Source organism: Pezoporus flaviventris, unplaced genomic scaffold (genome assembly GCF_033815535.1).
Source record: "Pezoporus flaviventris isolate CSIRO_AGI_PZ_B2104156 unplaced genomic scaffold, CSIRO_AGI_Pfla_v1 ptg000007l, whole genome shotgun sequence".
Classification (NCBI taxonomy): domain Eukaryota; kingdom Metazoa; phylum Chordata; class Aves; order Psittaciformes; family Psittacidae; genus Pezoporus; species Pezoporus flaviventris.
The window spans coordinates 85,713,720-85,727,405 of NW_026892555.1; the positions used below are offsets into that span (position 1 = coordinate 85,713,720).

At 34.1% G+C, this 13,686-nt stretch overlaps 1 protein-coding gene across 2 annotated transcripts in view; it reads left to right on the plus strand.

The window, feature by feature from the left end:
- Nucleotides 1–13,686, plus strand: part of EXOC2 (exocyst complex component 2) — a 124,307-nt gene that overhangs the window by 35,940 nt on the left and 74,681 nt on the right. For both annotated transcript variants that reach the window (XM_061449344.1, XM_061449343.1), the window contains 4 exons: nt 7,157–7,237; nt 11,056–11,201; nt 11,316–11,397; nt 11,904–12,006. In XM_061449344.1, the coding sequence (XP_061305328.1) occupies nt 7,157–7,237; nt 11,056–11,201; nt 11,316–11,397; nt 11,904–12,006 (412 nt within the window). The remainder of the gene's footprint in view (nt 1–7,156; nt 7,238–11,055; nt 11,202–11,315; nt 11,398–11,903; nt 12,007–13,686) is intronic.

Sequence of the window (13,686 nt, forward strand, 5' to 3'; positions counted from 1 at the left end):
TTGATACCTCTCAATTTTTCCCTTCAGATATCCTAGGACACAACTTCCAACCCTGGTGATTATGCTTTGTACACTGCAGGTTCGTCTTGTTGTAGAGTGGAGCTATCTGTGTACAGTTATTTCTCCTAGGTTTCCCTAAATTGGTATTTTTTGAAGGAGGCTCACTTTAAGAGGTATTACACTTACTTTACCAGGTACTTCATATTTTCATCTACTGGCACATCTGTTTGTTTTAACATCTTCTAACTCAAGCATATTTAACAGTGCTTGTTTCAAACAGATGAACTTGGTCTGGGAAACCCTGAATTCCTGATTGTAGTGCAGCTTTTTTCATTAATTTGAATCAGTAAGATCAGTCTGATTTTAATTGTACTATGAAACTGTATTAGACATTTCAATGAGTATTAATAATTTCACAAGTAAGCATTGAAAACCATAAAAAGCTGTCCCGAGATGTTTACTGTATCTTGTAGTTTAAAAACTGTTTACTGAGAAAGTTAAGAGGTCAAATAGGACAGAACCTTTCTTTGTTTGGTTTAATATCTTGGAAAAGAGAATTGCCTTATCAGATCCTCCTGTCTCTGTGCCCATTACCTTGGCTGACAGTTTGACAGTGACTTTGCTGCAGAGGGTACAACAGGAAGTTTGTTCCATCAGCTGAAGCGACCTGTAAACTGAGATGAGGGCAGCTGGGCTCACTTCAACTTGACCCACTTGTCAGTGTTGGGAAGTTCAGCTGATTTATTTCCCATAATTCTAATTGCAACCTAGAAAGTAGAACTCCTGTAAGGACTGCTGTTTATATGCTTGTGTTTTATTGTCATGAGCAAGTCATGTCCTGCACAGAAGTCTTTGTGAAGTGAGTAAATTAATTTACTTCATATATACTTTTTCAGAAGCATTCTTTACAAAGAGCATTTGGTTGCACAGTTACTTTTAAGTGTAAAGGGAAAAAAAACCAGAAAATTTAAGTGAAAGGAAAAAAAAATAGGGAAATGACCACTTCAGACACTCAATTATGCAAAACATGCCAATGTAACATCTGTATTGGCAAGTAAAGAAGATGATGTGTCTTTGAAACATGGGTATGTTGAACAAATTTGTGATTTAGGTTTGACTTTGTGGTTTGCCATAGCAACAGTTCCTCTTGTGCAGTTTCAACTACAAACACATTTTATTTGATTTAAAAAAAAAAAAAACTGTATAAAAAAAGCACTGCTGACTATTGCAGTATTACTCCTTTTTCCCCTTTCCAGTCCTGTTCAGAAGTGTGGCCTGTGAGAATGCTGGTATGATAGGAAACTTGGACTGCAGTTGGCCTTTTGTCTATACCCTACATAATACATAAGATCATTTTTGCCTGGCTGAAATGACCCTATATCTGCTCAGTGTCTGGGTTTTGGGTTTTTTCTTTGTTTTTTTTTGTTTGGGTGGGGTTTTCTTTCCTCCCTCCTTCTTCCTATAGGATATTTTTATACTTCATCCCCTAAGGCCCTTTCTAGGATGAGCATGTCAGGGATCCAGGATCTGATTCAGTATGAATAAGTGGATTCTGTTGCCATTATGTCTGTTAAATTAATTTGCTCTGAAATTAAAACCAAAGAAACCACTGGGTCTATGTTCAATTCTGAGTCAGACTGGGAATTTGAGCAAATTTTAATTTAATTGCTGTGAATTTTAAGCTGATGCTTGTCTGTGCTCCTTCACTTCTGGCTTTTGAAGAGTTATGTCATCTTTGAATCTAAAGAGAGCGCATACAGCCAATTTTTCATTACTGATTCTCTTTGCAAACTAGACTCATGACTTTCACTAATTTTGAAGTGGTTTTACATAGCTAGTTCTTAATCTCAGTTCACTCTTTTGTCTTTGTTTGTCAAATGAAATGCTAACCCATGACTGGTTTTGCTAGGTGGTACAGCATCAGACTTCTATACCAGGTTTTGCTGTTGTCACGTTCCTGTTTTGTAACATACCTAATTCATGGTTTTGCTTTACTTTGGTCTCATACATTTTCTCAATACTATGAATTTTTATTAAACATATGGATTTGAGTAAATCAAGTTTGGACATATGACTACTACCTAAATATTATGCAGCTGACTTGAAATGGGGTAGAATAGTTCTGTGTTGAATGCTACGTGTGGTGCATCTCCACTAATGTTAACTTCCTCATCCCACTTCAAGTGATAGAAGGGCCTTTACAGGATAAGAGCAGCCTGCTACTCCAGGGAGCAGTTTTCTTAACCTCTATGAATTATCATATTAAAAGAACAGGGTAAATGAAACAAGCTGGCAAGGATAAAACTAGGATGCTGTATGTGTCATGCTTGTGTTTAACACTATCAGTCACTTCAGAGTAAAAGTTTACAGGCATGTATGTGTCCCACAATAGATGCAAGTTAGATTATTTCAGTTCAAGAATCAAGATCATGTCTCCCAAGTAGTCATGAAGCAATAGCTGATGTGCTGTAAGCTCACTGTTTAGTTTTCCAAGTGGATGCTCATGTCTAAAGGCGTGAGCTATCTTTGTGCTACCCTTATAGACAAAAGCTGAATGAGAAGCAATTGCACTAGCATTGTTACATATGTTGCCCTTACATTTATGGGCCTCCTTATGTATGTATAATGAAAGAACAGGCATACTGATTTAAGTTCTCTTATTGAAAATTTGTGTTCTAATTTTGCAGTACTAGATAACAAGGGAGACATTGCAATGAGCAATGTATGCTGAGAGAGAGATGGCCTGACAAAGGAGTGGCAGTAAAGTATGTTAAGTGGTGATAGGTAGTTTGAGTAGTTTAGTCTCATGCAGATGCTTCTTCTTCATGCAGTGCCTATGATCGGTTTCTGTAGCAGACCAATTTTTATCTTACTGTAACTCTAAAAAAGCACGAGTTGTGATTGTGATTGATGAAAGGCTTAAACTTTCCTTTTATACATGTTCCAGGATAGCTTTGTGTAGGGGGTGTTTTTTGTCTCAAGCAAGAGATGGTCTGATTTTAAAAAGTGTGAAACAGCAGGAATTGTCTTAGTCCATAGTGAAAGTTCTGTGCTCAAGCCAGTATCTGATTTTATGCTGACTATTCATATAGAATAGCTTCTGTTAAATTGGTAATTATTTTAGAGACAGAAAGTAACTGCTAGCAGTATTTCTCCAAGTGTATGCAGTCATGGCAGCTGTTAGCTGCTGTGTGACTGTCATGTTTTATCAATTTGTGTTTTTCAGGTAAGTTAATTTTTTTTTGTTCACTCTCAAAAAAAAAACAACATCAAAAAGAAAGATTGGGTTTGCAGTTGAAGTTTTCAAATGTAATCAACTGCAGTTATTTTCTAAGTGTGTACTAAATTACCGTCGATTAAATTTGAGGCAGACTTGACCTACAAGCTATAAAACCAGTTTAATTTCATGTTACATGATTCCATCTTGATTTCCATACCATTTTTAAAATACATGCAACATTTAAAAGCTGGTTTTATTTCTTCCATTAGCTTTTGTAGGTAAAGCGGCTTAGCAATGTATTGGTAAAAAGAGAATAGCATTTCCCATACTCTAAAAATCATAAGCATATCAAGAAAACTCGGGGAATAAGAAACAACCAAAACAAACAGACAAAAAACCAGCAGTATTGACTAATGTATAATACACTTTTTTTTTAAGGTTTTCATAGTGTAATATATTGCTAGCTTCATTCATGACATGCTGTCTTTATGTATTGCTTTGTTGCAATGTAATATATATAAATTATAAATTATAACATATAATTTGCTCATTATATGCAGCTATGCACTCCTGTGAAGAGTTTCTGCCCTGTTCTCATCAATAACCTTCTTATATTTTTTTCAAATTAAAGAAAGTCATTAATCTTTTGATAAAGGAAACCAAAGGCATTTTTATTCATGCACTGCTGTGAATCCTGGCAACATCTTAACATGTGTTTTTCATCCCTCCATTACTGTGCTGTGGTGCCAAGTTCTTTATAGTTAGCACATCAGATCTTCAGAAATACTTTGCTGAGTCAGTTTTTCCTTTTTTTTGTATTGACTCGTCTTCTCTCTCACACCTCCTCTTATTTTCTACATCTGACTAAAAGGGTTTGCGATAAGATTTTTCATATATAGTGCATTTCTAGGCATCTTTTAATCAGAAAATGGTGGAAAACTTGCAGCAGTGTTGCTTTGAGCTGAGTTAGGCTGAGGAGGTTTTGAAAATGCCGCTCTTGGTGCCTATCACGAAATATATTTTAAAAATGTAAATAAAAATAAAAAATATAAATATAAAAATAAAAAATAAAAGAATGAAATTTGCAAGTCAAAAACTGCATGATCCTGGCAAGTGTAGTTTAATTTGTTAGATTTATGGTTGCCAAGTGAAAAACAATATCCTTCCTTAGGTTAAATAAAATTGTTTTCAACACAAGCAACAACAAATTAATCACGGTTTATTTTGCTACAAGGCCTGTACATAGGTCTATTTGCCAGATTGAACTTTGCATGTTTTGATCAAGTAGAACTGATTCTGAAGTATTTAGTCACAGTTTAGAGACTGTGAGCTGTAAACTTAGTCTCTTCACTATTGTTAGAATCTCAGTGCAGCTCTGAAGTCTGCAGATGTTTAAGTATTCTGATTTAGCTGGGAAACTCAAATTTGCAAAGATGATACAAAACACCATTAATTTTCTGGCCTTAGCTGAAGCATCTAAATCTAGCCCCTCCTCATCTTTGTTTATTGTATGCTTTTTACAGTAAAGCCATGACCATCATGATAAAATTTTTAAATAAGCTGCCTTCAGCATGTTTTACTTTTCGTTGCCAGTATATGGGCATTGCTAAATATTTAGATGTTGCAGTTTGGTTTTGAAAGTTCTTAGGTATGTCCCCTTCAAAAGTAACATTATAGTTAATTGGTCAGCAATTAATGTTATGCAATTAATAGTTCCAAAAGACTAAATTTTAAAAACATCTGAATAACAATAACATCTGAAGCAATATATATCTTAGGGGTCTTTTATCCACATCAGTTTAGAAAGTATCTTTCAAAAATGTGCTTCACAGAATCATTTCAAAATATGTAAATTAAAATCATTGCACTTTGATGCAGTTCCAGTAGTACTTACAGCATTTGGTTTTAAAATATCTATTTATGTTGTGGTTGCTGTTCTGATGAGCTTGACTTTCAGTATGTAACATTAATTGCACAACAGTAATTGGCTCCCCCTGTATATAAGATGCATATAAATGGGGTAATATGATCAGAACCTTTAATGTTTTGTTACATAATTGTAGAGGTATTCTTACAGGTAAGTGGTGTCCATGTCATATTTAAAATGTGATGTGGACATTTAAATTTTAAATTTAAAAAGCCATCTCTTAAGATAGACCTCTGTTCCTTTAAATATTCAAGAATCTTTTAGATATATTTCATTTCATGCAAGTGTTGATTGTCTTAAGTAATACGGTTTCCTAAAATATTTTTCTTCACTAGTGACTACAGTAACAAAAATAAGATGATGCTCTTGCATTTTCAAGAAAGCAGAGCCTCCTGAAATTCTTCGTGTAGGATCAAGGGGTTGAAGGCTCAAATTTACATGTTTGAGAATAGTGGAATTTTATTTGTTTTTTCTTTTTTTTTTAAAAACTCACACACCCCCACACATACACACACACCCCCATCCCAATGAAAATTCATCCTTTGAAGGAGGCAGGAGACTATCAAGGGCCATTGTGTTTCAGAATAGCCACTGCCTACAGTATGTCTGAGGTCTGTCTCATCCTTGTTTGCTTTTTCTTAATTTGCCGCTACAGAGCATGGGTATTGTAGAGGAAACCAGTTGGCGATGACATCTCTATGTGCACATTATATGCAGTTTGGGGTGGTATTTTAAACTATCTTAAGTGGATTGAATTCCAGGTATCTCCTGGAGCAAATTAGGTACACTCATGAAGTTCATCTTTTAGTTTTATATCATCTTAAAAGAATCCAGTTGAGGGACTGGGGTTGCTGTTAAAGCAACAGGAGCTGATGGCTGTTTTATAGAGCTGATTTTACATAATATAACAAATTTAAAATTTGAAAGGAAAGTAACATTTTTAAATATTTGCTTTATATATGCTTTATGCAGATATATAGGGGTATTACCTTAAAAAAAAAAAAAAGAATCCCAAACAAAAAAGAAACTGTCTGTGCCACTCGCACTGAGCCGAGGAGGGAATGAATGCTGTGTAAGAGAGGGGAAGTAAGAAGAAAAGAAATGAGTATCTACACTCCATTCACTGTTCATATTTCCAGAGTGGTATAGTGTAGTCAGTGGTAAATCTCTCCCTGAAAAAGAAATTATTGTAAAACAAACAAATTAATTCTAATACTATTCATTTCCACATCCGTTAGTACTGTCATGTGGAAACAAGACTTGAGGCTTTTGGTATTCTATGACAGGAAAAAAAAATAGAATCATTAAAAAAAAAAGGGTAAACTCCTCTTTTTCATACTGTTTTGAGCAAAAGCATTACAATGCTTCTGTGTAATGCTTAATGCAGTATATTCCTATACGATACTCTTAATGTGTCTGGTTTGAGAATGAGTTTTTATATAGGAAAACTACTAGTGGAGGTGTGTTCTAACACTTAATTTTTGGAGTTATCCAAATTCTCTGTGACTTTTTACCCATAAATTAGTGGTGATTCATTTTTTGCTGAGATCACTGTAAAAATTTGGTCTTACAAAGCAAAAATATTTTGTACTTAAATTATACTTATTTTCAAAATATTAAATTCACACTTGTATTACAAGACAATTAATTGGGATTATTTCCATGTTTGTGTGTTTGGGTTTTTTTGTTGGTGGTGGGTTTGGGGACTTGTTTGTTTGTTTGTTGTTTGGTTTGTTGTTTGTTGTTTTTTTTTTTCCTTGAGCATTACTGTCTTGTTCAGGAAGATACAGGAAGTCTGTAAAGTCAAAGTAATGGTTAAAATTCTGCAGTGTCTGGCTCTAAGCCCTGTCCTTCACTAGACTCTGCTGCCATGAAGCATGCTTGTATTTTTCTATGTCTAACAAACAAAATAATACTTTAATTTTAAAAACGTTTAGAAGTGTCACTTTGATATAATGTATTCCTACCTATTAAAAAGGTCTGCATTTTAACTAGACACTTTATTCCAGCAATTCATCAGAAACTGGAAGCGGATGGAACGGAAAAAGTAGAAGGATCCATGACGCAAAAACTGGAGAATGTACTGAACAGTGAGTTTTGTCTTTCCAGCAACAACTATTTGTGGACTTTGGACTTTCTAACAAGCTTTAATATATTCCTAGGAATATAGTAGAAAACAGTACAATCTCTCCTGACTTTTCTGTTTGATGGTAGTAATTTTAGGGTGTGATGGTATACCTTTTGAAGTGAGTAGCAGTGCCATGACTTTCAGCAGTCTTTCTGTTAACAAAAAGAATAAATATCAAAATAAAGAATGTTCTAAAGCATTTACTTTAAATGAATTTTGGTGGCATGTTAATTTTGAGTGGATAAAGAATACAGAGGAGGTATATGGACAGAAGTGTAGAAGGATGAGCAAAGCTATATACCAAACTTTAAGAAGTTTGAGCAAAAGAGGAAAAAAAAAAATACAGGTTGTTTGCAATAACAGGCTTTATTAACAGAATCTTTTTCACTTAATATGCTGCCCTTTAGACTATTAGCCTTCTTTTCCGAAATCCTGAGAAGCTCTCAGTGCTTTCTTTTCCGTTTCTCTGCATTGGCTGTAAGGTTGCATTCAGAGAGATGGCTTGAATTTGCTGCAGTTTGGTATGTGTTTCATCAGATCAAAAAAGTTCCTTTTTTAATTCTGGGATTTCTGCCAAGATAATTTTACTTTGTTTCATTGTGATTTTTTTCACAGAGGAAGGGATGTTTCCCTTAGTGCTGTATCAATAAGCAGGAATGACATGCAGATAGCTGACTCAGTGTTGGAAAGTTGAGTGTGTTTTATGAAATCAAGAAAGTGACATGGAAGTTCACTGCTTTCTTCATACAAGAGAAGAAAGTTGACTGTATGTGTGTTTGTGTGGGGAGCACAAAGAAAGCAGGGAGTTTTGTGAACATCTCCGGCTCTTTTCAGCAGAGATTCATTAATGCTTACAATCAAGGTGTAGTTTGAACAGTGTTATTCCCTTATCTTGTTGCCTGGAATGCAAAACACCTCTTCCCCCCCCCCCCCCCAAAAAAAAAACAACCTATAAAAAACCACACTTGCACTATATACAAAAACTGTAGTGTGTGTCTGTATGTGCAGAATATGTGATACTTATAGGATAGGAGAAAAAAGCATTTGCCAAATTGCCAGTGCAGTTGTCACTGCTTTGTGCTCTGTATTTATGCCATGTCACGCAGCAGGCACACATTCCTTGAAGAGCACTTTCCCTTTGACAAAATTGTGTGATAGCTTTAAATAAAGAAGCAGAAATTTAGATCTGTGACATTTTTGTACACACACTAATATGAGACAAATCTACCTGTAGTATGTAATTATTATTTCATTTGGTAAGTGGTAGCTGAAATGTGTGTGCAAGGTAATGTTGACTGTCTTTTTCAAGCTGGATCTGTAGACGAACTTGTGCCAGGCACTTCAGAGTGGTATTAAGTTTGGCTCTGCTGTGAAAAGAGTTGACTTCTTTTCTTCCCGATACTTTGCAAGTCATGATGGGTGGGAGGCAGGGAAGTAGGAATACAAGGATTTAAAAAGAGTAAATAATATTATGCAAAGTAGTTTAGGATCAAAGCTTTGTTTCTAGTTTGACCACTGAAATCTTCAATGATCCAGGAGTAACAGGGCCTGCTTTCAAAAGTTACTTCTAATCTTTAGTCCCATAGGTACGTATTTTGAGGCACAATTGGTGGTGTGAGCTTGATTGCAGACTCCAGAGAATAAGGATGTTTTCCATAACATCTGAACGCACATAAAGCGTGTGCTAAATTATTGTACTGAAATGGCATGGGTTAGTAGAATCAAAATCTGGTGTTATAGGTGGAATTATAAATGCCTGGAGTTTTTGCTAAATTCCTAAATTTAATTGCTAAATAAACTATTAAATACACATTTGTAAAAATCTATGGTGTGCTATAACGAGCTTCATGAAGAATTTTATCTTAAAGGAGGTCAGTTGAATTCTATGATGTGGCGTTATTGTCAGGCTCTATGAAAAACAACTATTGGATAACTAGAGCTTTATTTTGAAATCAAAAAATTTGCACAAAGTAGATGAATCATCTATTTTGAAAACATAGTTAGTCAATATAGGATCCAAATCTTTATCCATTGATTATTTCAGTTTAGATTATTCATCAGTAATCAAGAGATAGAGATTCTTGATATAGAAAGGATTTGGAGGAGGGAGGCGAAAAGAAATTTTACATTTTCCCTTTAAGCCTAAAAATCAGACCCATTTTGCATGACATATTGAATTTCAATAAGACAGTAATAAATAATAAAATAGATTTCAATTTCTATGTAAAACAGAAAAAGTGTGCAGAGAATCATTTACTTGAGGATTTGTAAAGCAAGTTGATTCGTAAAGATACGAAGGCATGTAGTTCTAAACTAAACATGGAATTCACTGTGCTATTCCTGCAGTTGCCAATTAACTTTTAAAAACATTTGCCTTGAGTTAAAAAATTGCTTTGTGAATATAACTAATTCTCAGATATAGTACATTAGTTCTTGGCTGTTAAAAGAATGGACAAAATCCGTATGAATTCAAACAAATGTTACTAGAAGGATTTACAAAACAAGCATTTACTATAATCTCAAGAGAAAAATCATACTTTATCAAGTGGTCTGTATGTAAATGTCCAACTAACTGTTTTCTTTGTGCATTTCTCCTTAATGGATTAAAGTATTCTATGCTAAATACTGTGCATTAGAAACAGCTATCCTGACAAAACTTTTTTTACATCAAGGCTTCAAAATTTCAACAAAGTTTAAACATTATTTAGATATAACAATTATTTTACAAAGACTACTTTTAACATGAGCAGGCCACCCACAGTGTTGACTAGAGAAAATGGCATGCAAGCCACCCAGTGAGACTGATGTAATTTTTTTTTCATCTTTGCTGAAAGTATAGTCACTAGACCAGATAATGTAGAAACTTCTACATACAACGATCAAAATAGCTGAAACAGTTCCACTTTATTTTTTTTTAGTTAATTAAAAGTAAGTCATGGGTTGAAAAAATGCAAATATTCACGTGCAATGTAAATCTGCCCTAGTATTAATTAAATTCTATTATTCTGTGTTAGGATATAATCCTTACTACAAAGTAGAATGCTTTTTAGACTGGATAAGAAAGGTTTTAAGGCTATATTCAATGTATTTATTAAAGATAAATTCACAGATAGCATCGAAACTTAATTGCATGAAATTGTTGACAAAGGCCTGGATCCTGTGTGCAATGACGCCAGTAAGACTTTCAGTACAATTTGAAGACAATTTGTATTCATTCTGTTACAGTAACCAGCTTAGTTAACTTCTTTTCAGTCATGCTGTTGTCTTGACTTAATAATTAGTAATTTAAAATATCAAATATTGTTAATAATTTTTAAGACCTAATTTGAAAACGCAAAAAAAATAGTTTGCAAAACCTGGTGATAACTTTTAAAGCTAATGACAGTAATTATCATAATGAAATTATACTTTTCTAAAAAGAAAACTTGCTATGTCTTTTTCCATATCCTGAGATGCATAATTTAGTTGTAAAATGTAGATCCAGAGCCAAAGCAAACTATAAAATATCTGCAGCAAAGTTAAGCATTTGAAATAGGAAAGAGCGATTGTTTTTAATTGTGCAGGGGTCTTACCACATTAAAATATTAAGTGGTTCACTGTGAAATAGTATTTCATCAGTTGTAAAATGTTAACAGAGTTGAACAAAAAAGTATAAAAATTGAGCAATAATTACTCATATGCTCTGAAAAATCTTGAATGACTCATTAAAATGAGGAAAATCTGTATGTCATTGGAACAGATTACTTACTCCACTTTTTATTTTCATCCTTTTTAAAATAGGAGCCAGTAATACCGCAGATACTTTATTCCAAGAAGTGCTGGGTCGCAAGGACAAAGCTGATTCAACAAGAAACGCTCTTAATGTTCTTCAGCGTTTTAAATTTCTTTTCAACCTTCCCTTGAATATTGAAAGAAATATCCAGAAGGTATAAGCCTTTAGAAATGCTTTTCTATTGCTGAAATTAGTGTTACCCTTTTCTTGACAAATATAAATGTTAGTTGTTTATGTGTGGTTTTGTTTCTTTTTGTTTTCTTTTAAGGGTGATTATGATGTGGTTATTAATGACTACGAAAAAGCCAAGTCACTGTTTGGAAAGACGGAGGTTCAAGTCTTCAAAAAATGTAAGTTCTGGGTTCTGTTATTTGCCTACTTCCCCCCCCCCCCCCCCCCCCCTTGAAGGCTAAAAAGCACATTGTAGTCTAAAGAGCTTTACATGGGTTCATATACTTTTTAATACATACAAATACAGATTTATAAGAACCAATTACTCTAAACAGTGTTTCTGTCAAGTTTTCTGGGTGGGGTTTATATTACAAAATGTTAAATCGCAGCCAATTTTATTTATTTATTAATGTTTGATGTTACTGGGCATAAAAAAGGTTACAGTAATTAAAATGTAAGTTTGGGTATCTCCCTGATGTATCATTGGAAAGGCTTCAAAGTCCAATTTTCTGTTTTTGTAGAACTGTCATGTACAGATTTTTCTGATGTGGCTTGTTATGAAATTAGTTATATTTATTTCTACATTAACTCTAAAGCGTCTGATATCCTAGAAAAATAACATAATTTTCAGTTCATACCACTGCTGAAAGCACACATTGGATTTATTTTCTCTCCCTATTCCTAGATTATGCTGAAGTTGAAACTAGAATTGAAGCTTTAAGAGAACTTCTGTTGGATAAGCTGCTTGAAACTCCATCAACATTGCATGATCAGAAACGTTATATAAGGTAATCATTTGACTAGTGTCTTTGTCAAGCATAATGAATCTTTCCTAAGTAGGGTATTGACTATTTTTACTATGGTTTAAATACTAATTTTAAAGCTGTACTTAAGAGTACTTCAAGATTTCATGATTATGTAAATAATGGCAATGGATTGGTACTTGATTGTTTGTTGAATGACTGAAAAATAGTTCTTGGATTAGAACAATTTCATGAAGGGTAATTGAAATTTGAATTTAATTTTTAAAATCTTAAAGGCATGTTTCAGTTCTCTTGCTTCCTCTATACCACCATGTTGCAAGCTGTGTCTGAAGTGATTGTTCACAGATTGCAGATCTCAAAATAAATTCCTTATTAACTTGGTTTACACTTCAGCTTGATTTGGTGTTGAAATTGAATCATCCTGAGTGAGATAATCCATTTTAATCCAAACTGTCATTTAAATTTGATTTTGGCTCTTTTACTACTCAGTCTAAACAAGTATAGAAATTCTTAGATTTTCTGTTATTCACAAAGGTGATGTTGGAGTTTGTTGCAGGCATACTGACATGAGTGGGTTGGATCTTTTATTGTCAGACCTTAACCTTCTTTACAGCCTTTGGAGCCAAATTTTGGAGTGCTCTAGAATATTTGATGGCTTTACCTAGAAAGCATTTGAGTTTTGGATGTTACATGGTGTCCTAGTGTGGCTTGACATCCTCGGAGCTCTTTTCAGTTATTTTAGAAGATACAGACCAAATAGGCTGTGTGAAAAGCACTCTTAAAATTGACACCTGCCCAAAGTCTTTGTTCTGTATGCTCATGAGGCCCAGTCGCACCGGACCAAGTAAAGTATTGGTATCTTAGGTCCCTTTATGTAATGTTAGTTGTACACTGGTCATTGTTGTCAGTATAATTTATGTGGAGGACTTCTCATTCTTCTGAGTGGTATATAAATATTGCCTATTTATTGGAACTGTGTTTTAAGGTAGTTAAGTATTTTGTGTCTCCGAAAAAGACACTACTGTTTCCTTTCTGTGTCAGTCCTGAAAACTTCAGAGAGCAGCTTCATCTAAGCCAGTAAGACCTCTTCTGAGGATTGTTAGAAGAATTCTAAGAATCAGAGTTGTATAAACAGTTGATTCTATTGTTGTTTTTTTTTTTCTTTCTTGTTTAGACTTTTTTGGTGGGTTTTGTGTTGTTTTGGGTTTTTTTATTTCGTTTTAGTTTTTCTCTAGCCCCTTACCTTCAAGTACTGAGTCTTTAAAAAGTATCCCAGCCTACCTTAAAGCAGACTGTGTTGATGTAACTACCACATGTAGAGCAGTACAATGCAGGAGAGCAGACAGTGGACAAATGTGAAATCATTTAGTTCTAATAAATTAAGAGAATCCCAGCATACAAAGCAATTAAATTAGTTTCACTACTCTAGATATGCTAATGTGGTTGTACTAATTTACATTTTCTGGAGGAAAGGTGTGAAGAAAGCTGAAGTGCTGTGAAGAAAGCTAAGAGGAAGTTAACAAAATCCTAATTGTACAATTGTTTGCATTTTTAAGAGACTTTTTCTTCCTAGATATGTTTGTTTTGTATGTCTCCAATGTCAAGGCTGAGCAAGACTTGAGATATTGTGGTTTTCCCCCTCAGATATTCAATGTTGATCTTTATAATTAGGCTTCAGGTCTTATTTTCCTCTCATTTTATTAC